General features: G+C 39.9%; 1 protein-coding gene across 12 annotated transcripts in view; it reads right to left on the bottom strand.

Moving 5' to 3' along the window:
- ADCYAP1R1 (ADCYAP receptor type I) overlaps positions 1-24639 on the bottom strand; it is a 150739-nt gene that overhangs the window by 66418 nt on the left and 59682 nt on the right. For all 12 annotated transcript variants that reach the window (XM_058031142.1, XM_058031195.1, XM_058031186.1 and 9 more), the window contains one exon: positions 21962-22067. In XM_058031142.1, the coding sequence (XP_057887125.1) occupies positions 21962-22067 (106 nt within the window). The remainder of the gene's footprint in view (positions 1-21961; positions 22068-24639) is intronic.

Below are 24639 nucleotides of genomic sequence, written 5' to 3' on the forward strand. Positions count from 1 at the left end.
GTGTTTTATAACTTTTTTATGCCTTGAAGATTTTATACATGGCAAAGATCAGCTTTTAAATGACAGGAGCTATTATTTACAATCAGAGAAGTGAGAATTCTTTTTCTGTTTATAAAGCTGTTTAGTTCTTTTCAGTCACAGGATATTTATTCCTAAGGTCACACTTATTGCTCCTCTTGTATTGATACCTGCCAAGAAAACCTCATCCAAGAAAATCTCCAGAATCTTTTAAGTGCTTCCAGCCAACTGGCCTTAGGTGAGCCTTGAAGAGTTTTAAAGGAGAACTTCAATTTGGCAAAATCTCTGGAACATTTCTTTGTCTAATTAGGCAGCAGAGTAAAAAGCCAATAAGCTGTGAAATCAAGCAGAGTTGTTGTTTTTTTTAAACCTGCTTTAAATATAATAAAAAGGATTGGCTGGTCCTCTCTGAGAAAGTCCCCGCTTGACTGTTTGGGAGGCAGGGAGACTCTGTGAAATCACTGAAAAAATCAGGAGGTTTTTTTCTTTTCCCATCACTGCTGGAGGACAGGAGGACACTTTCAAGCTGCCAGAAGCCGAGGCAGTGCCAGGCTCAGCAGCTGCAGAAAATCCATCCTTGCTCAGGACATGGCACGTGGGAGAGCATGGGGAGCTGCTGGACCACCCCATCCCCTCCTGGTTCTCAGCTTCTTTTCTGCCCCTGCCAAGGCTGGGATTGAAGGCACTTGAGATGATATTTCACATTCAGGCTTAAATATTTATTACTTTTTATCTATATATTTTATCTATATTGCAAGTTGTGAGTTAACAGAATTCACAGAATTCCCAGAATGACCATGTTGGGAGAGACCTTCAAGATCATCCAGTCCAACCCAGCCCCAACCCCTCAACTCAACCCTGGCACCCAGTGCCACATCCAGGCTTTGTTAAACACACCCAGGGATGGGGACTGCACCACCTCCCCGGGCAGCCATTCCAGAACTTTATCACTCTTTCTGTGAAAAACTTTTTCCTGCTATCCAACCTGTATTTCCCTTGGCGCAGCTTGAGCTCTACAGCATTCTACTAACAAGCTAAAAATGATTCACTATCTTTCTATATGAGGTCTTTTAAGGCTAAACTATCCAATTCAGAAATGACACCTAAATTATTTTCACTTTTAACCCAATAACCAATCACTCAAAGTCCTCAATTGGAACTTTTCTGTGCAATTACACAAAACCACCCAAACCCATGGAGAAGAAGGTGAAGAAGAAGGACCAACCTCCACTCCAAAACCTCCATCTTGCTTTATATCCATTACTCTATTCTAAACCCTTAAACTCTGAGTTTCCCACCCTGTGATATCACACACTTCTATCCAAACTCCACACCCACAATCCCAGTTCTGTCATTCCAGTTTGGAAGTTTCTCCATGGCCTCAGGTCAAATGCAGTGCTCTCTTGAGGATCTGTGCCATTCAACACAGAAAGTCTGAAATTCTCAGCAGCCAGGGTTCCAACAGTTCTCCTCCCTTATTTTTGGGGAGAGCCAGAACATCATCATTCTCCCCCAGCACCAGTTCTGACTCACTTCCCTCCCTTCTGAGGGGAAGGAGACAGCATCCTGCACTTTTCCAGCTCAGTCTTTCATTAATTCTCCAGCCTGAGACAGATGGGGAGAGGGAGCAGCTCCATACATCACACTGCCACAAATTTTAATCCTTACATGGCTCAGAGTAATTTCTGGGAAAAGCATCATAAAAAACCCTGCCTGAAGGTTGCACAGTCAAGGCAGAGTTTGAGGAGGAAATGGGTTAATAATCATAAAAAAGTGTTGCTCTTCCACAAAAACCTCATCTTTCCTTGGTCACATCCTATGGCCACAACCTGGCCATAAAAAGGGATTGAGCAAGGACAGCAGGGTGGAGCACTGTCAGCTATTAATTAATAGTTTAATTAATATTATCTAAGCATGCAACTGGTTGTGGTGTTGAAGTAGCTGGATAGGAATAAATACATACCTGTAAAATATTACACATATTTATTATATTTTCCCCACAAGTATTAATGTGCCTCACAGTGAACCTGGCTTTCAGCTAAGGCTAAAAAGGTAAAAAATCCTCCCAACCTGGAGAGCTGAACAGTCCATTGACAGTTTTGCCACCCTTGGAGTGATGTTTGGCCCATTATGAGATTTATGGGCCTCTGAAGAAGACATCTGGAAAGATCTCTGGGATAAACAGTTGCCATGGAGACAGAGAAAGTAGAAATTCTTTCAGACTGTCTTTTTGGTAATTTGGAGTCTGCATTCCTTTGAAAATGGAGACAGGATTTAACGGCATGGAGGGAGATGAGGAGAAAATTGAACAGCAGGTCTCTTGAGCCTTGAGCCTTTATTATTCACAATAATAAATTCACGGCTCCAAATCTTTTCTGTCTCAAAAGAAAAGAATGATAACATCTTTCTTTGATTTGTTCATTTCTAACTAATCCCACAACAGCACTGGAGTGGGACTAAAATGGGACACAAACCTTGAACAGTCTCTGAGTCTGAGTCTTAAAAAAATCCCAACACATGAGAGCAGGATTTTTAATGGGAATTATTCAGGCAAAGCCTGTGGTTAATAATTGCCCAGTCAATAACATTTGTCAGGAATTTTGACTTGTTTCTAAAAGGATAAACAGACCAAAGAAAACAGGCAAGCAATAAACAAGTGAAAAGAGTAACTGACCTCCAGTCTATATAATTGATAATTTCAGAAATTAAATTAAATTGTGGTACAATTTAAGATCCCTCAAAAGGAATTAACAAATTATTACTTTTTTTTTGTTTCAGGGTAGCTCTAGGTGCTAAAAAGATTTTCTGCACTTTTTTAAAGCTGGAAAACCAAAGAAAACCAAACAAACCACAACAAATGGTGACACTGAAATCTAAATGGCTCTCCAGAGCCAGCATTGTAAAATCAAGCTGCCCCTTCATATTCTGACTCCTGCTCCCCATCTTCTTGCTTTTCTGGTGTTTATAAATAGAATTTTCTCAGTGGAAAATGTAGGAGAAGATAACTTCTAACTGATTTTGGGCCAAATCCACTCCTGATGTCAGCAGAGTGACGCCAGCGGGGACACCCCTGAGAGAAATTCGTTCCTTGTTTACTCCTTCAAGCCCTCAGAGGATGAGAAACAACTGAATTAAAGAACTTAATTTCCTCCAGCGTGCAAATTCCGTAATCTGTCCTGGAAATTGTTCTAGTGGTGAGTCAAACAACTCCTCGTTAGAGCTCGTGGGATCTCATGGTCTAGTGGAGGAAACAAAGGAAATAAATCCATTATCAACAGCCAGTCCAGGCCCTGTTAAGGGGATGTGCTCCATTTCATGCTCCTGAGCAGGAACAAATTTTAACACCGAGTTTAACAAAGCCTCTCTCCTCTTCCATACTGGACTTCTCTGAGTGCCCACAACGTATTCAGAGAGTGAAAAAAAAAATAACACTGCAAATTCAGTGTGATACAGCCTCATTGGAAACGGTATGAACAGCATAGAAGATTGTCTATGCTGCAGACATCTTTTCATTAAAAATCCTTCCTTAGGATTTTGCCTTCTGAGGAGCTGAGAGGCCTCAGGAACAAAATGTGAACATTGATTATCTGCTGCTGTGGAATGCAACAGGTGCATCTGGGATTGGTCTTGTGTGGATGTTTGCAATCAACAGCCAATCACGGCAGAGCTGGCTCCCTCTCTGTCCAAGCCACAAACCTTTGTTATCATTCCTTTCTATTCTTAGCCAGCCTTCTGATGAGAACTTTCTCTTCTATTCTTTTAGTATAGTTTTAACGTAATATATGTCGTAAAATAATAAATCAGCCTTCTGAAACATGGAGTCAACATCCTCGTCTCTTCCCTCATCTGAAAACTCCTGTGAACACGGCCACAGAAGATGTCAGAAGTATTTCTGATATTTAGGTACAGGGAACACATTAGGGGGAAAATGCCCAGAAAACCACAGGAAGACCCAAAGTTACAGTTGTGTTAATGCAAAACCTGAATAAATAGAGACAAGATGATTCCTCTTTGCTTGTCTTTGGACCAGAAGGAGTGTGATGGGTCTGGCTTTCTATGTCTAAAGGCTGGCAGGATACAGGAAGAAATGGGAAGTGGCTGCCAAGAGGACTTGACAATTTATGGTGAATTTACAGGAGCAGTAACACCAAAAACATACAGAGATATGGACCAAATCTTCAACAGTGCTGGGTTAGTCACTAACTCCATAAAAGGAACTCACTATCTCCATTGAAGGAAGAAGTATTTTGGAAAGAATGTGGATTTTAACAGTATTTGTGAAAAAAAAAGTCTGCACATCCTCAATTTTGTACAGTTTACTCCTGTAAATAAATAAAGAGTTGATTCCAAAAGAGCGAATAAGTTTCTCGATGTCTAAAGCTGCTATAATTCAGGGATTAATTGGTTCAGAAAATTTAGAGATGGGTTAAAACAGAAATATGAAAATTAGGTAAGTATATTATTGTTTCTTTTCTCCCTCCTCCTATTAGAAAGAGTTAAAGACAGGTAGGAAGGAAATTGTTCTCTATTCTTTCTCACAAATATGTGTGGGCAGGTAATTACCCTGCCATATGAAGTAATAAATAACTATGAAAATTTGCATACATCTGATCAATATTTTTTAATTGGAATATGGAATCATTATGGAAAAATGGAAAATAATTCTCAAGGGACCTGGGGAGTTCACAGAGATCCTTCCTTGCACCCAGGCCAACAAAACCCCCCATAACTGAATTATCTGAAAGGAATTTGGGGAGTTCTCATTGTCTGTGACATTTTTATTAGCTGGACTAAGCATGAAAAAAAAAAAAAAAAAAAGTATGACGGTACAATTCTGTGTGCTTGAGTTACAAAGACCCAGAAACTTCTCCATGTTTCAATCACCTGGGAATTTTTGACTTGCAGGGATGGCAATAACTTCAGCGTCATATATAAAGACAAGAACAAATTTCTTCCTGATATTCTGTGAATCAACAGATTCTGTGTTATTTAGCAGATTTACAATTAAATCCTGATGCAAACTTCAGTTAAATATAAGTTTTTATAGCTGTAGGTGTGTATTTATGCAGGTATAGAGTATGGGTTTATATTTATATCTATCTTCAGATAGACTAATCTGTCCACAGTCTATTTTAGACACAGGTGGAAGAAAAATTAGAAAGCACACAAAAGCCACTCAGTTTATAACCCAAGTGAGAAATCTCATCCATGTGAGCATGAATGCTCATCTGCTGTAGCCACACCACTGGAAAATCTCTTTATCAGTTCTCAATCCAGTGGAATAATGGGAAACAAATCAGCAATTCTGATCTGTCCCGCATGAAGATAATTATGAAATGGTCTTGCTGACTGGGAGCACTCTGTTTAATTTTGTTCAGGATTATTCAGTTGTGATAACACTGGTTCTGCTGTGGGCAATTTGCAGGTTAGCAGAGAAGGGGTGGAATTCCATTAGTCACTATTTTTTATGGCCAAAAACCTGGAACAGACTCAAGTCCTTTCCTGTCTGGGATTGAGGCACGCTCTTAAAATACGCCCAACAACCCTTCAGAGCATTTTATTAATTGTTTGTGTTCACTATTTCAGTTTGGCTTCACTCTTGCCATATGGCTTGGGCATACTCATTACGCACTCCAATAATTGCTTTTTCTCCTCTAAAGCATTTCCTTGTGCATTGACTTCTGTGTCCAGTAATTTTTTCCTGGTCACTCAGTGATGGATCCTCCCAGCCTTGCCTCTTGTTTGGGTTGTGATTTGCACTTGTGTTGTTTCACTCTTGCTCCCTTCGATTTGTTTTGCTGCAAAAGGACACAAACCCATCGATTCCAGCAGCTGTGGGAGCAGGAAATGCATGGCTTGATTACCAAAAGTGCAAGCTGCCATGGAAGCCTGAAATGGCTTTTAGGATAATCAGGAAGGCAAGGAAAAGGATCAATAAGGAAAGCATCTGCAGGTGCTTGTCCTCAACACTCAACTCTTGAAGGTGGAAAATGACGTTGTTCAACCAATGTCCAACTATTTGTGTAGGGTTCCCATTTGGTTTACCAAAAAAAAAAACAAACAACAAAAAAACCCTCAAAACAAACAAATAAACAAACAAAAACAAAAACAAAACAAAACAACCCAACCAACAGCGTCAACAACAAAAACTAAAAAAAAAAGCCAAGCAAAAAAAACCCGTAGAAAACCAAATGAAGCCAACCAAAACCCAATAAACCAAAACAATGCCCCCAAAATAATAAAACCTAAAAACCCCAAACAACCAAACAAAAAACCCCAAACAACTCAACAACCATAACACAACCAGAAAAACAAAATAATCTCTAAGAACACTGAAAATAAGAGGAATTCCAGGACTGGGAAGTGCAATAGGCAGCTCAGCTCTCTGAGATTATGGATACATCTTCAGCTTGCTTATTAAGGCACCTTAATTTAAGATTTTTAATATGCAAACTGGATGTAAATCTCTGTATCTATCAACTCTACAAGGAGTCTTGGGAGACTCACCAGCTAATTTAGCCAATAATTTAGATGTCTAGCATTCAGTGATGCAATTTTTCCCCAAGGGGGGCATTTTTCCCCTAAATACAGAGACCAGCACAGGTCTCTTCACTGAAACACACACCAAAAATAAAATGTTTGTTGGATTCAGTAGGAGCTGAGATGGGATTGAAAGCAGGAGAATTCCACCTGTTCTTGCTGACAGCAGAACCCTTCCACTGCCAGCTGGGGATTGACTGCTCTCATTTTGTTAAAAAATGTGTTTACTTAAGGAATCATCAAAATTTTAAAGGTGTGACTTGTCAAAAGATCTTTTTAAAAAACAAGCTGATCATAGCTATAAATATTTTATTAGCTGGGAAGTGAGGCTTTTTGGGTATTTACACATGGCTTGAGGCTCAAAAATATTCAAGCTAAAACTAAAAATGCCTCTAAACTCCATGTTTACAATGCTGTGCAAGAGACAGGTAATTGCTTTCATTCATCTGTAAATAATTTATAAGACATGATACATTCATTGAGCTGTCAAAATCGTGAGCCTTCATGGCAAATGGGAGCAAAATTCACAAAGGGAAAAAAGGAGGAGAGAACATTTATTTTAACAGAATAATTTGAAGTCTTGTTGGCAAGTTTTCTAATTTCTATTCCTTTCCAACTATTTTGCAGGAATAATGGTTATACCGGGGAGAAAATGGACTTCAACATTCAACATTCCTGTTGATAGGAAATGAAGGAAAATCACATGCCACATCAATAGGGCAGAAAGTCTTCTATCTTATTTCTGAAGTATCTTAAATTAATATATTTTCTTAAAATAATTAAAAAACATAGGCTGGTCAAATCAAATTTTTCCTCTTTTTTTTTTTTTTTAATTTTTCTTTTTTCATAGGAGAGCCTACACATCCACTTTAGACAAATATTCTGCTTTCAGCCAGCTAAAGTGAGATTAATTTCACCTTTAAACCCAGGAGTGACATTGCTGAAGAATTCCTGCACCACAGAATAACTTGTTTCTGTGGGGGAACACATATTAGAAAATGAAATCTCAAGCTGGGAAGCAGAACAGCACAGGCCAGGTTAATTTTTTTCTTGCACAGAATGCAAAATTCTTCTCTCTTGAAGGAAATATTGGTACATATTAAGATTTATGACCCCCAAAACAAAATAAGAGTTCTTTTTTCCCTTATTTCTCTTACAAAGGACAGGAAAAAAATCACACGACAGAGTTTTCCCTTTGTGCTTCCCTGTTCCCTCCTTTTCTTCTGAGGAATTTGGGGAAGGAATTGCACATTTTTCAATCCCTGCCTTTTCTCGAGGAACAAATTACCAGGTCCACTCTGAGCCAGCAGTGCTGGATAGCAGCTGATGGGCAAACCAAGGATCTCCCTTCCCCACCCTCATCCTCCTCTGCACAAAAACTACAAAAAAATACAACGAAGACTGGACCTGCAGTCCCTCCTCCCTTGTTCTTTCCCTGGTGGAAAAGGCCAAGAACTTTGTGAAAAAAAAAAAAAAATAAATAAAGCTTATTAAGAGCTCAGGGAGTTGATATTTATTGAACAATTTGGATTGGAAAGAACCTTAAGGACCATTTAACTCCAAATCCCCTGCCATGGGCACAGAGTATGTGAATGTGACTTTGTGCAGCTGCTTTTGAGGGTAAACAGGGCTGAATTATCTCATTTTTGCCAGGCTGAGATAAGTACATACAAAGATTTTCCTCCCACTTAGCAGACAGAGCAGTTAAAAACTTGTTACAGCACTGTAACTTGCTCGTCCATCTGAAGATGATTTAACTTACTGGGCTTCAGTTTTATTTTGCTGAGGAAAAATCAATATGCAAAGCCTGTCAGGAGTCCAAATTATTACACTTACTCAGCTGCATGTATTATTGAGTAGGCAGTTCCCTGTAATGAAGTTCTTGGCTTAAGTTTGTGAGGTATATTAAGAAGTAGTGGATGTAGCACAGAAGAAGCTGCAACAAGAAATGAAATTGTACAGTTGGGCAGTTTTAAGCACTGGCCACCTCTGTGAGAATGTCAGTGTGGGGTGAAATCTCAAAGAAAAAAACATTTCATGGTAAGAACAGGCTAAGAAGATTCTCTTGAGGCTTTAGTCTAACAATATTTCATTCACAGCTAGAATTTTCCAAGTGATCCTACAGTACAGGCAAATAGAAAAAGAAGTGATTTTAAATAAAAGGTCAGAATGTTCCTCCAGAAATACAAGTGCTGGTGAAGAGGTGATTCTTAAGTGGGCAAAGAAAAATCTTCCAATCAAAGTTATGAAAAGAAAGCCTCGAAATTATTAGCAGAATGCCATGGGAATTTCTTCCAGCCCATTCTTGATCCCATCCATTTACTGTTTTCCCAGCACTGGTCTAAGTACAGACACCCATTTCCATGAACAGAGGAAGCAGCACCTGGCAAATGTGCTTTCCAGATTGGCATTTAATGGACCATTGCCAAACTCTGCATTTGAATGACCCTTGAAGTTTCTGTGGGGGTAGATTGACGCCTCAAGTTGTCACAGACATCATTTATGAAAAATCATTTCCTTGGGATTTTTCCTCCTGAGAAGCTGAAAGGCCTCAGGAACAAAATGTAAACATTGATTATCTGCTGCTGTGGAATGCAACAGGTGCATCTGGGATTGGTCTCATGTTGGATGTTTGTAATTAATGGCCAATCACAGCCCAGCTGGCTCAGACAGAGCCCGAGCCACAAGCCTTTGTTATCATTCTTTCTTATTCTATTCTTAGCCAGCCTTCTGAGGAAATCCTTTTTTCTATTCTTTTAGTATAGTTTTAATGTAATATTTATCATAAAATAATGAATCAGCCTTCTGAAACATGGAGTCAGATCCTCGTCTCTTCCCTCATCTAATAACCCCTGTGAACACCGTCACATCAAGTTTTAGTTTTTGCATTTTCCAGATTCTGTACTGCCTTAGGGTGTGACTCTGAACTTCACATAAAGAGTTAGCAAGTTCTCCTCACAGTTCAGTCACACAAAACACTCCTTTTCCAGCCCCAGAACCAAGGACACCGTTGCAGCTTCAGGCCCAAAAAGTGTAAAAACAGCAAATTGAGGAGACCAAACTGGGAGGGTGGGACTGCATAACCTGAAGCTGTAATTGGACAATCAACCCCAATATGGAAATGGACCAAAACTTATAAAAGTGTGAAAACTCATGACTGGAGTCCATCTTGGGTCCATCTTGGGTCCATCTTACACAGAGCCACAGCCAGGCTCTTGTGCTGCCCAAGGTGTATCCTTTGAAAGCCTTTTAATAAATCTCTGCTTTATTCCTTTAACTCTGTCCAGCCTCTGTTCCAGGTCAGCCTCTTCAGGCATCAGATATGAACAGGCAGCTCTGGAGAACATTGTCCTCACTGGAAAGCAGATGTTCAAAATGCACCCCATGAGCCACTCCCCCAAAAAGCAGCTTCTGTCCTTGGATTGGGGAGGCAGCTTTGGGACAACAGCCAAGCTGGAAACACCTAAGGAGGAGAAACTTCAATTTCTGTGAGGAAAACTCACAGAATGCCAGAATATCCTGAGTTAGAAGGGATTATGGGGTCCAGCTGCTGGCCCTGCAGACCAGAGCCACACACTGAGTCTCTGCTGCAGTGACTCTGCCCCTTTCTGTGCTCCTGCCCAGCACAAGGCCAGAGGAGCTGAGATCCTGATTGTCATCACCAGAAACAGGGAACATCATCACAAATGATCAGCCCTCGCAGGGCACAGTGGGAATGGGCAGATGTTACAGATTTACCATCACATCAGGGGGATAAATGTGCCCTTAACACAGCCCAGAGCCCTAATTTCTAATTTCAGTCATGATTTCAGCCTGTATTGGTAGATCCTGTTATACTCACTGGCCATATTTAATGAATTAATTAGCTGCAGAAGCCCACAGCTGAAGAATTAAGGAAAGGATCAAAATCTGTATTTTGTCTATATTAATGTGTATATCAGCATCTTTGACATCCTTCTAGGCTTTTATAAACTCAAGCAGGGATCATAAATTTTTGCTGTTCAGTCCTTTATTGCCTGCTTATTGTCCTCTCCTTGCCTTTGGGTAATTTGACTAAAACAACCAAATTTCCTGGATGTGCTGTGCAGTAATCCTGTGTTTTCTCTGTTACAAACAACAGGTGCTCAGAATTATTCACTTTAGGAATATATTTCTTTTCTTTGTGTCTACAATTAGTGCATTTTTTCATAGCTTGGTTTACATCCTCCAGAAAAAATAAAAACCAAAACAAAACAAAATTATTTTTTTTTTAGGATTTTCTTAGAAAACATGACAGCTTCTCTGTCTTTTCACTGAGATCAGAGAATCATGGATTGGTTGGGGTTGGAAGAAACCTTGAAAGATCATCTAGTCCAAATCTGCTGCAATAATCACAGACAACTTTAACACATCTTCAGTGTCTCACCTTCCACTCTAGTCCCTGAAATAAATATATTTACTGAAGCTTTGAAGGTAATTCCAGGGTTAAAATGAAGATGTCTCTGGGCAATGCTCTGCACTTTGAAGTCCTCTATTTTCCATCACTGGTTATTCAGGGCGCCTGAGTGACTGACTTAGACTGGACATGGGGTTTTTAGGAAGCTCTCTCAGGTATTTTGACTCTGAGGATTTAATTTCTTTTAACAAAGGTAAGGTTTTACCGCAACCTTAGATTTTTTTTAGTTTCCAGTCTGGAGAGACACAAATCTTCTCAAGGCCTCATGTCAGAAAGTCTGGATATCCTAGGGAAAACAGGGATTTTTGTTTTATGTGCACCTCATCTCATCCTAGAAGTCTCTATATCAATTCTCTATTTCTCTCACTTCAGGAGCTTATTGGACACTAGAAAGCAATTTACAAAGTCTAGAGTCCATGCAGGGTTCCTCTGAAATGCACTCATTGCCAGAGAGGTGAAGCCCAAGGTCCATCAGCGCTGTCTGGCTCCATGTCTCATCCCTGGAAATAAAGATCCTAAAAACCAAACTGTGCCATTGCCTCCAGCCAGGATGGAGCCCTCTCTCTCTCTCACTGCTGTGTTTTCTCAGGGACACAAACAATCTGAAGCAGCAATAGAGCCTGGCTACATCAGGAAATCCAGCAGCCAGCCACAAGAACGAGCCATGGGAACAGGAACAAAAGAGATTTTCACTGAATTCCCTTTGAAAAGAAGATCCAGTTGTCTGTCACCTGACTCACTCATTTTTACCTTTCAGTAAGGTAGAAAAATTATCAAAGAAAGGCCTCAAAATCAGGCCTGCTCTGTTAGATCAGTGGCTGGCCTTGTCAAGCTGGCACTTTGCAATTTCCCATGTGAAAACAATCCTGGTTTGAACAGTTTGTTAATACAACAATCTATTTCTGGGTGCAAAACACCTTACACCTACATAGACATTAAATCTATGCCATGAGAATCAGGGAAGAAATTATGAAGAAATTATTAAATCAGTAAACAATTATGAAGAATATGTAAACAATTTAAGAATAGAGAGATTTGATGGATGAAAAAAATTCCTTTTACTAACCAAGAGTAATTGGCAAGAAAGCTACTAACCAATTGTAGTTTGTAAAACTGTATAAAAAAGGAGAACATGCAGCAATAAAAAAAGCCTTTGACACATTGCTCAGTGTGTTTTTTCTGTCCATCTCTACAACAACATTTACAGAAGCACAACACATTTGCAGGACCTTCAGGAAAACACAATTTCCATGCAAGGGAACACTTTTTTTCCAGCACTATGGAAGAGTGCAGGAGCTGCCTGATGGGATGAAGCAGTGGTTTAAAAGGTGTTGACAATCACAGATCACTTATCAATTATCACTCACTTATAATTCCCTTATCAATTATCACTCACTCATAATTCAGATAACTCCTTAACAGTTTTCTGGGATTTTTTTTAGCTGTGGTACTACAGACATTAAAAATTCGATGAGTGCATGTTATCACAGCTTCCAGCTGCTCATGACTACAGATAGCAACAGATTAAACCATCACTCATTAATTGGGTAAGTTTTATTGCTGCTCATCATTAATCTTCTAACTGCAGTGGCCTGGTAGGACATGACTGCAATTACATGTGCTGCTCACAATTGCTTGGGACAATGTGAATTAGAAGAGTACCCACGTCCCAGAAGTAAAATCAGTTGCAAAAGCATCTTAAATCAAGGAATTATGGAATGGTTTGGGTTGGAAGGGACCTTAAAGATCCCCTCATTCCACCCCACCATGGGCAGGGACACTTTACATTAGACCAGGCTGCATCTACTATGCTGTGTATTTGAAAATGTTCATTAAAAACCCCAAACCAACCAAGCAAAAATAAAAAAAAAAACCCTACAAATTAAACACCCCACTGAAAGTAAGAAATTGATGGGAAAAACACTCAGGCTTTATTAATCTCTGCATAAACTGGAAAGAGACTGCTCCCTTTGCTCTAGATCATCGTGTACACCATGAACTAGATGGTCAGAGTGGTCTTCTTGATAATATTTAAGTCTGGACTAAATAAAAGAGAGGATTTAATAAACTGGATGTCACCATAGAAACAAGGAACTCACAGGTGGAACTGTGTAAACAATGCATATTTTATTTTTAAGCACACCATGCACAAAAATCCCATTCTGTTCAATTAAGTGAGAGTTTTTCCTTCATCTTGTCTGACATGAAAACAAAGAGCCAGACAGGCAGAGAGGAAATTTCATTTTTAGCTTTTTTATCTTGAATTTTATCATTTCTTTACTTCTTATCCCTAATTCAATTTAAGCACCAATACCTCTGAAACAATGTTCTGTTGAACAGAACAATATGAAATGGCCATATGTTTTCATTTTCCAAATTTGTTAATGGCTGCTATTTTTCAGCCCTTAATTATTTTAACATGTAACCTGAACCTGCATTTTTCAATGACTGAACTGCTCGCAGAGAAATACTTTTATTCAATCTGGTTCCCAGAAACTCATCTTATCCGAGTCATTATCTTACCCAGCTGCCTGGACAAATTCTAATTCACCTTTCATTTTCTTTAAACTCATGTTCCTTGCCTATTACAGTAGGACTTCCTGGCAATTCTGGAGATGACAAAAGTAATGGTTTTGAAAGAACCAGGTGGGAATTATCACAATGAATACATCATTGGAAGGGAACAGTAGCTCATACATGTGTTTCACAGCTAATGGTGTTTTTAGAGATGTAAGTATTAAATTCCAGTAGTTTTCTTTCCTTTTTTTTTTTTATGAATGGAAGTCCAGCAAATGCTGAGAAGGTGACTAAACTCAGATTTATCAGCAGGGCATGCAAAGGTGGCAGTCCCTGTTTAAACCACCAAAGCGTGTTCCTGCTGCCGGAGGAGATAATGAAAATTTCTGCCCCATTACAGCAATTTTTACATCTTTTTACTCTGAGTCATCTTCCCTGACCATCCCCAGGCTGATGATCACCTGGCCTCAGCTTCAACCAGGTTAGGGAATCCATAGGGCTCAACTCATCCTGTTCTTGAATCAGAAGAGAGAAAAAGGCCATTACGGAAAACAATTTATCCCCAAATGAAAGAAACCCAGAGCTGGAAAGGAACAGCTCCAAGGAAGGAGCTCTAAAGGGTTCAGACTTTGTTTAGGTCAGAGATTTGAGGTGTTATTCATTAAAATCCAGAGAAACAAACACAGGAACCCAGAGCTGAAGAGGAACAGCTCCAAGGAAGGACCCATAGCTCTACAGGGTTCAGACTTCTTTTAGGTCAGAGAATAGAGGTGGTAAAGTCCAGAGAGACAAATTCTGTCCCTGAAGACAAAGCAGTGAAAAAGAACTTGTAAGGTTTGAGATTCTTATGGCAGAGACTGAGGTCACCACATCTATCCTGTGTGCTGTGGGGAACCCATGGCAGAGCCGTGCCCAGGTGGTGCAGGACGCACCTGTGGCCCTGCCAACTCCACCTCTTTGCCATGGCTTGGTTTATCCATGATGGCACACAGCTCTGAAGACAAGGGGGCACAATGTTAAGGAATGATTTTCTTGAAAATGAAACCCACACTATGAAGGAGATTTTGCTTCCTTTTGCCAAGGTCGGGATTAAATCATGAGAAGGTATTTCATGTTGGGACTCAGATGTTCTACATCACTCTACATCAGAGTTCTACAGCACTTCCCTCTAACAAACTAAAAATAGAGGCCCATCTCTCTCTCTAAAGGCCTTTGAAGGATAAACTATCCAATTAAGGAATGACACCTCCATTATTTTTACTTTTGATCTAACAACCATCCACCCGTGCCCGCAATGTGGACTTTTTTATCCAATTACACAAAACCACCCAAACCCATGGAGGAGAAGGTGAAGAAGAAGGACCAGCCTCTGCCCTAAAACCTCCATCTTGCCTTATCTATATTAATATTTTCTAAATATAAACCCCAAGTTTTCTAATTTTCTAAATTTAAACCCTAAGTTTTCCACCCTGTGGTATCACGCACTTCTATCCAAACTCCACACCCACAATCCCAGTTCTGTCATTCCATTTTGGAAGCTTCTCCATGGCCTCAGGTCAGCGCAGTGTTCTCTTGGGGGTCAGTGCCTGGCAGCACAGAAATCTGAAATTCTCAGCAACCAGGGCTCCAACAACACAATTCCAGCCACACTGTGATCCCTGACTGAGGATGGTCCAGAGATTCCCAGTCTAGTGGCAATCCAGCTGGGCCTGGAAGAAAAAGCTGTATTTCTCTATTTCTCCTCCCAGCACCATGAGAGTTACAAAGGAATATCCCTGCTCATCTGCCATTAATATAATGTCTAGGGTGCAGTGTGGATGGTATTTGAATCCCTCTTTCTAGGAATTCTCCACCAGAAAAACTATTTTTGTACCGTTGGCCTCCTCCCCAGGAAGAGCATCTAGGTAAATACAGCCTGTCTGTGTATTAAAGAGGGAAGAGAAAGAAACATCCTGGAGGCTTTTCCAAGAAATCTGGTGGTTCATCCACTTGAGGTTCATCCTGTCTGCACCCATATCTAGCAAAAAACCCTTTCCTTGAATTATTCCAGGGCAGCTTGACTGTGACACCTTTCTTTCCCCTTGCTCAGCTGATCCTGAACTTTCCCAATGGCAATGCCCTTCCAGGCTTTCAGCCTCACTGATGTGACTGAATTCACAGTAGGTCAGCATCAGCCATTTCAGCTTCAGCTGCTCCATTTGAGGAAAAGATTCTTTATGGAGCCAGCACCTTGGTTTGTGCCTGGAAAATGAAGATTTTGGTCATCATCACCAACAGAATGCACTCAACCCAACTTCAGACCTCCACAATGATTGTGTTAATGGGCAGAGCAGAAAAATGGGCATTTATCATACAACCTTCTCAGCAGAAGGTGGATGCAAAAACAGGACAAGTGTAAATTCTGTAAGTATTTGTGTCAGGGAGTTCCAAGTTCTGATTTTGAGCTCTTGACTATAATTGCAGTTCCAGTATCTAGCACTGATAAAGATCTCTCTACTTTATAAACCCACTTTGAGGTGACATGAATTTATCCACTCTATTAGGTGAACAATTTTACAGAATTCTAGAATGGTTTGGGTTGGAAGGGACCTTAAAATTCATCCAGTTCCCACCCCCTGTCATGGGGACACCTTCCACTATCCCAAATTGCTCCAAGCCCCATCCAACCTGTCCTTGGACACTTCCAGGGATCCAGGGGCAGCCACAGCTTCTCTGGGCACCTGTGCCAGGGCCTCACCACCCTTACAGGGAAGAATTTCCACCCAATATTTAATCTAAATCTCCCATTTTTCACTTAAACCATTCCCTCTTTCCCAAAAAACATCTAAGAAGCATGATGATAAAGTCAGAGAAATTCAGCAAAGAGTTAAAGAATGAATCAATGCTTGGAACACAGAGATAAGTGAAGCACTTTTCCTTGCATTTGCCTGAGAAAAAGCAAAGTTTGATCACAGCTTGGGCCCCAAAGGGTGCACAGGAGACTTGTTCAGACAAGGACTCTACAGAATGGATACCAGAAATAAGCACAGACCCCGTGTCTGTCATCACATGCCCCTGGCTTCTCCCTTGAAATTCCTCCTTGTTCCTACCAGCTCTAATATGATTTTAGTAGAAGACATTTTATGCAGTGTCACATGGATAAATCCATCAGTGCCCAAAAAAAGCATCTTTGACCAAGGAGAGATGTATCCATAGAGATCAAAGCTATCTAGGTCTGTATTCTACTTTAAAAGGAGCCACAGAGAAAACTTTCAGGTTGTGGAGACATTTTCTTATCTATGCCCTTCCAGCTCTAGGAATTCATCAGCTTGGATTCCATCCTAGTCCTGTTGTTTTTGGGCACAGCTGCTTCAGTGAGGGAGACACAGTGAAGTAATGTCTTCCCAGTGGTGCCAGGGGAAATAACAGCAGATAATTCAAAGGCTCTCAGAGAACAGGAGGATGATGAGACACTCAATAAAAAATGTGAAACTGAAAAAAAAAAAAAAAACCTGCTCCATCATCTTTGTGCGATGGAAACATAATTCAAAATCTCTCCTTGCATCACCACACTGCCTCCTAATTACCAGCTCCTACCCCCTGGTGCCCTTACCAGTTTCTTTCCTGTTGATTTACAGGGTAACTTTTAACAAGAACTCAATGTGATTCCTCGCAGGAACCATCACATCCCCTCAAATCCTTTTTTCCTTTCAATTCCTTGACATGCCCGGGAATGTTGCTTCCTCTCAAGATTTTTCAGAGGAAGGACAGGAGAAATGGGACAGGAAAACAAGAGATGATGGAGTTGTGAAGGTAAAGATTGATTTGACAGTGAGTCATGAACCCATAATCACCGAGGAGGCCTCATCACTTCCATTCAAATTTGTGTGCTGAGCTCACTTTTTTTACCTTGGCTCTTTCCAGGTTAGTGCATTTCAGGCACTTTGAACACTAAATTTTAAACACAAATCTGCAAATCACTCAAGGAACTCTCCCACCATTTGAGAGGGAGCCGCACTCAAGGGACAAGTTTGCAATATTTGGTTCCATGTCGTGCACCACATAATCACCGAGGAGGCCTCATCACTTCTATTGAAATTCTTGTGCTGAGTTCACTTTTTTTTACCTTGGCTCTTTCCAGGTTAGAGCATTTTAAGAACTTGGAACACTAAATTTTAAACACAAATCTGCAAATCACTCAAGGAACTCTCCCACAATTTGAGAGGGAGCCACACTCAAGGGACAAGTTTGCAATATTTGGTTCCATGTCGTGCACCACATAATCACTGAGGAGGCCTCATCACTTCCATTCAAATTCTTGTGCTGAGCTCACTTTTTTCACTTCAGCTCTTTCCAAGTTAGTGCATTTCAGGCGCTTTGAACACTAAATTTTAAACACAAATCTGCAAATCACTCAAGGAATTTTCCCACCACACTCAAGGGACAAGTCTGGAATATTTGGTTCCAACAGTGGAAAACAAGACAGGGAACAGCTGGGAAAAAGTATTTCATGGCCAATCTATGGTTCTCCATTTCATCAGCAGGGTTCTTTCCATCAAAATTCATTGAGATGGCAAGAATTCCATCCTAAATCCCATTGAGATTTTTGGGGTAATGCAGACCTCCAGCATGACCTAGTCAATATAACAAAGACAGAAGCTAAAGGTGAGTTGTGTGATCAAATGTAGACACTGAAATGTGATTATTTAGAGCTCATATGGCCACCTTTTATTCCATGTCTCCAGAAAGAAAAAATAGACATCATCTAATCTATGTTGAGGATGAAATAAATGATTTCTCGGGCTCTGCTTGGTAGACATCCAGAGCTACAAACTGAGGAAGGTGACTTGCCCTTTGGTAGTGCAGATGCAATTGAAGGTATCAACATCTAATTAGATAAATCCCCTGCTAAATGCACCTAACCCAGGAAACTGTCACTAACATCTGAGTAACTCCTGTGTCAGTCTTTCCTAGCCCCAGGGCTGGGAACAGGTCAGAAGAGTCTGGATGGGAGAAATAGAAATTAAAAAAAAAAAGGATGCATGTGGATCAGCAGTGAGATTTATCAGTTCTGATCTGGCAGAAAATACCTGGAGGGCTGGTGAGAGCTAGAAGAGGGCCCAGCACAAACTGGGGAGCTCCACAGTGGGGATGAAAACTCAAACAAAGGAAATTGGAAACACTGATGTAAGAAATAGCCTGGCACCACTGCCTGGGGAAGTTGAGTATGAAGTAATCACTGCTCTCCTTCCTCTCTTGTCTGCCTTTGGCTTTCATTACTCCCCTTTATCAGTTTAATTCCTCCTCCAGAGCAAGGGAGTCAGATTCTGGGTCCTGCTGAGATTTCATTTCCTTCAAATTCTCTTTTCCATTCAGGCTGTTAGTGATGACTGAACAGGAATGGACACACAGGGTCAGCATGTGCCCCCTATTTCTTCTCATATAAAGTTTCCTGAAGAATTTAAAGCATTTAAGAGGAAAAATCCATCATGAAACTAATGAAAAAAAATAAACCAAACAAAAAATCTCAAGGCAATCATTGCCTCTGAAGCATTAAAGGCATGGCCCAGCAGCAGAAGGAGAGAAAACTGCTGTGAAGAATAAAGAAATAATGAGCAGAACATCTGGGCATGAGAGGTGGAGTGGGAGAGAAAGGAGGAAACAGATCAGAAACCCCATTTGGTCGATGTTTGTGTTCACTGAACAGAGCAAGGGGGTAAAGCAAAGGCAGCAGGGCTGAATTCCTGCAAAATGGAGGGACCAGGAGTTGTTGTTCCTCTCTTGCCACCCAAGATGGGGCTTCTCATACCAGCACAGAAAACAAGGTCCTTAAAGAGCAGAGATTTTACCATTGTGCACCATGTGGGAACCTTGGAGAAGGAGTCATGAACCCTAATATTTTATAATATTATTCTAGATACTGCAGAAATACAGAATATAGAGACTGTTCATGTGCCAGACCCACTTTCTGTACCTGACCCTTTTTGTGTCACCTGCCATAAATGATGAATTTTTCTTTTAAGTCCCAGTAACTTGGTCATGTTCACAACCCCCTACAGACTTCCTAAAAGTTCCTGATCCCATTTCAGACCTTGCAGCCCCACTGAGGAGAAAGAAATTCTCAAAAAATTTATATATTGGAATTTTCAGGCAGGAATAGTCAAAGAGGAAATTGTGTGTTTCTCCTTTGAATTAGCAGAATTTTGTTCACCAGTCAGGAGGGATTTCTCGCTTCTTTCAGCTATTTCTGACAAGCAAGGGAGTTATTCCCTGTCTTTATCTTTCTTTGAGAGAAACAAGCTGATAACATTTCTCCACCGTCATCATTCAGTCTTAGTGCTGAATATAAAAAAAAATTATATGGAGAAATTTTCATTTTTCACAAATAAAAAATAATTTGTGTGCAGCAGGAGAAATTCAAGAGGAATCAACACCCTGCACTGATGACTGCTTAATTTCTGGGGAATTACTTCATCTTCAGGGGGTTTTGTGGTGAAACATCTACAAATTCAACCAGTAAGGAGGTGGTAGGATTTTGTTGATATTTTTTAACTTAGGAGATCGAGCTTTGTTGAGAATGAGGGTGGCAGGATCTGGCTTGAAGTAAGCATCATGAAATAAAGAAAGATGAGTCTGGAGGTCAGGATTTAGAGTGAATTGCTGCAGTCCCAGAGGTGAAATGAAATAAATTTAAAACAAGTCTACAAAAAAATCTAAAAAAAAAAAAAAAAAAAAATTAATATGCAGAGAAAAAGGCTAGCAAGTAGCATGCATGGAAGGAAAGGGTTTTCAAACAAGAAATACGTCAGAATCCTTCAAAATTAATCTTTTAGAGGGGATATGGGGTTTTTTTTTTTACTCTAAGCCACGTCAGCTGTGGGAGTCATTGCCACAGGATGTGGGGAACAACTCAGAGATGCTCAATGAGCCTGGGAAAATCCTCCCAGTGATTCAGCCTGCAGACACTGGGGGAGCAGAACAGGGAGCAGCTGGGCTCTGCTCAGAGTGAGAGCCTGAGAGGATCCAGTCCCTTCCTGCCTGAGTGGGTGATACAATTCCATCACATTGAGATGAAAAAGCCTTTTCCAGGGGCTCTGGGCTTCCTCCATCTCTGAGCTGTGTCCTTTCCACTGGGAACAGGCAGGAGGAGGAGTTCAGTGTGAGCAGTGCCCAGCTGTCAGGGTTATTCTGGATTCGGGCGATAAAGGAATAAAAGCTGGCTGGTGAAATGGTCTCCTCTCACCTGGGGAGTTCTATGAGTTCCTGAACCCAAACAATGAGGAATAGGTCTCATGATCAGCTTCTGGCACCATTCTGGGGGTAAGAGGCAGGAAAAAGGCCTTTTTCCCTTTTTTTCCCATTTTTTTCCCCTTTTTTCCCCTTTTTCCCCTTTTTCCCCTTTTTCCCCTTTTTTCCCCTTTTTTCCCCTTTTTCCCCTTTTTTCCTTGGCTCATGCCGCTTCTGGAGCAGGGAAAAATTGGGAAGCTTTCCTGTAAAGCACAAAGAGGGTCTCAAAACCACATCCCTGTGGGTGGGATGGACTGCCTGGCACACACTGAGCTTTCCTCACTTCCACCACACCCCACAGTGACTCTGCCCAGAGCTGGGCAGCAGGACAGAAATAAATTAATGCATGAGGTAAATAGCAGGACCCTGATGGAAACCCTCCTCTCTGATGGAAACGCTCCAAGCAGCTAAAATTCCTGAATTTTATGGTCAGCTTTAGAGGGCAGTGATAGCACAGGCACCTGCACTCTGACCTCCTGTGCTTCTGCACTGAAATGCAGAAGGAAAAGGGGAGACAGAGCTCCCCCCTTTTATCACACACAACGTGTTCTATCGGCTTTTCTCTGTGGTTTTATCAATTCCAGTCACAGCAGAGGCAGCTTGGACAGGGCTCAGTGAATGGACCCTGATTTCCAATTAGTTTCTTTGTCATTCTTTGCCCTTCTCCCCTTGGTGCTGGCCACAGTTCCAGCCAGAAGGAAATGGGACAGGATATTAAACCATAAATTTCTTTGCTCGCCGCCTCAGTTTCTTATCTCAGCAAAAGCACGAGCATCCTTCATCAAGATTACAGACACCACGAGGATAATCCCTGCAAAGGGCCTCAGATCACGGGAGAGATACCCAAATTATTGCTGTGATGAGCTGTGTCACATCCTGTCCCCAAAGCTGCGGTCACCCAGGCAAAAATCATCCAGCAATCCTTTCTTTTTAATTTTTTAATTATTATTTTTACGGACATATTATAACCTTAAGCAAAGAAACAAATTCCTGACCTCTGATAACAACCAGGAATGGTTCCTATGCGCCCCCATTGATTGAATTTTTGTTTTTTAATTTCCCCAAGCTCGTTCAGCAGCACTGATGCTCCTCTCACCATGAAACCCCTCTCACCCTCCAGGCATGCCAGGAAATGGTGAAAATCCCTTTAAATGGGCAGCTCAAGGTGCAGGGGCTGAGACTCACCTGGAGAGGAATCATTGAGAGGGTTCAGGGCCGTCGCCCTCCGGATCTTCTCCAGACAAGTCTCTTGCTCCTTTTTGATGATGCAGTTGGAATGGGTTGCTGCAACCTGAAATATGGGGGAAAATAAGAAAAAAAAAAAAAAACCAGTTACAAAAATAAAATAGTTTATGAGGTGATCAGTAAGTTTTAAGAACCCATTGCAAGGAAAAAGAAAGAAAAAACCCAAAAATTTCATTTAAAGTTGAGACAAAAGTGTAACAAACCTCATTTTCTTTCTCTTTTTTCTTTACTTTTGCTCCTTTTTTTTTCCTAGCATGTCTAAGGCCTAATTAAGTAATTAAAACTTGCATAAATTATTTGAGGGTTTTATATTTTATTATTATCCCTGTCAAAATGTGATTTCTAACAGGTTTGTTTTATTTTATTGAATTACTTCTTCACATATATCTGAACAAGGGTATCTCTAAATACAAAAAGAATTTTAAGAAGAATTAGGAATAAATTTCTTCTTGGTTTAAAGAAGAATTAGGAATAAATTTCTTCTTGGTTTGATCTTCCGCCAGTTTCTTATGAGTCTTTGCACAATTCATTAAAATCTCTCTGGAATCTAAACCAAATTAAAAGCTGTTTCTCTTATTCTGTCACCCTGTTCATTCCTCAGTGTTGCTTTTATTTATTTCCAGGGAATTCAAGGCAAATTCTTTTGTCAAAAACAATACAATGTCAAATAAATCAGGCTGACTTGATCCAAATATTTTCTTTCTTTTTTTCTGTTTTCTATCTTTAACTCTCTAATACAGCCAAACACAAGAAAAAAGTAAAGGGGGAAAAAGAAGGGAATAAAAAAAATTATGAGAGGAACATTGCAGCCAACACAATCCAGGCAATCCCAAAGCAGCAACAAAATAAGGATGTGACTCATTTCTGGAAATCAATACAGGATTTCATTCCTATAGCAGACAGTGGCCAAGGAATATCAATTAAAGGAGAATAAAACCTCAGATTTCATGAGATCACTGTATAGGGGCATGGCTGAGGTTCAAATCCAGTGAAAATCAGTGCCCTGGCTGAAGATGATTTGTTGGATTATTCCCTTTTCCAACCCAAAGCTGGGGAAATTGAGAGGTTTTTTAAAAACTTTTATTCCATTTTCAGTGTCATGTGAAGGGTGATACAATACACATGTTATAATTCACATCATTGCAATTAGAATTACAACTTCCAAATTAATATCATTTTTAAAATATTTTTACCATAAATACATTCCCACAAGAATTACTAATGCTTCACAACACAAACAACTTTCTAATTATAAACAAAGACTAAGAAAATTCTTAGACTTTCAACTTTTCCAACTGTCATCTCAACAAATTATAATTAAGAGCTGATAATTTCAGCTCTTACTTACAAAACTCCAATAATAATTCAACCAAAACCAACAATAACTATTACTATTACTATTACATTACCAATAAATATAAATAAACAAGTTATATACCAAAAAATACCTTTTAAGTACTTTGACCCAATACCTAATGTCCTGCAGATAAAATGTACCAGCAATGAACAACCAAAGCAAATATACATTCTAACAGACCTTAGTGAAACAATTCATATTACGAGTGTACTAAATACAAAAACAAACATCATTATGATTTCTCAATTAAAATTTAGTAACACACATAAATATTCTCACAAAAATTTAAAAAATCTACCTTATATCTATGAAATAAATTCATAACTACTGTTGTAAATCCCTCACAAAATCCTCAACAACCATCCATCCCTTCTTAATACTATAACATTACCAATAAATATAAATAAAGAAGTTATATACCAAAAAATAGCTTTTAAAAACTTTAACCCATCACCTAATGTCCTTTAGATAAAACATATCAGCAATGAACAATCAAAGCTAACAGACATTCTAACACACATTAGTAAAACAACTCATATTACAAGTCTTCTAAAAACAAAAACAAACATCACAAAAACAAAAATCACTATGATTTCTCATACATTTTAATCAAACAATTGAAATTTAGTGACACACATAAATAGTCTCACAAAAATTTTAAAAAAAATTACCTTATATCTATGAAATAAATTCATAATTACTGTTATAAATCTCCCAAAAAACCCCCAATAAACATCCATCCCTTCATAATACAAAAACCCATCACAATATTAAAGAAATGTATTACCCCAATAGAAAACAAAAATAAAAGTGAATTTTTAATTAAAAAAACTATAATAACTGTGGTTCACTGGAGCACTTCTGTTATTTTATTTCTCATCCCATTTCCTTCACTCTTGACAATGGAAAAGCACAGAGGAAGTTTTGTGGGATCTGCTTCCCCTTATTTGATAAGCAGGAACAAGCGAACAGGGATAAAAATCCCCAAATTTAATCCACTTTTGGTTCCTTTGGAGCTCCATTTGCACAGTTCAGCTTTCCTTCCCTCACACCCCAGGGAATGGGGCGAACAGTTTGGATCAGGGATGCAGCACCCAACAAAACCCGAGAGCAAATCCCAGGGCAGGTGAAATCCTTCCAGCAGCTGAAGGGGATTAAAAAAAAATAAGGAAGAGAAATTTCGGCACAGGCAGATAGTGACAGGACAAGAGGAATGGATTTAAAATAAGACAGGGGAGATTCAGCGTTGGAACCCAGGACA

This window comes from Melospiza georgiana, chromosome 1, assembly GCF_028018845.1.
Source record: "Melospiza georgiana isolate bMelGeo1 chromosome 1, bMelGeo1.pri, whole genome shotgun sequence".
In the NCBI taxonomy this organism is placed as follows: Eukaryota; Metazoa; Chordata; class Aves; order Passeriformes; family Passerellidae; genus Melospiza; species Melospiza georgiana.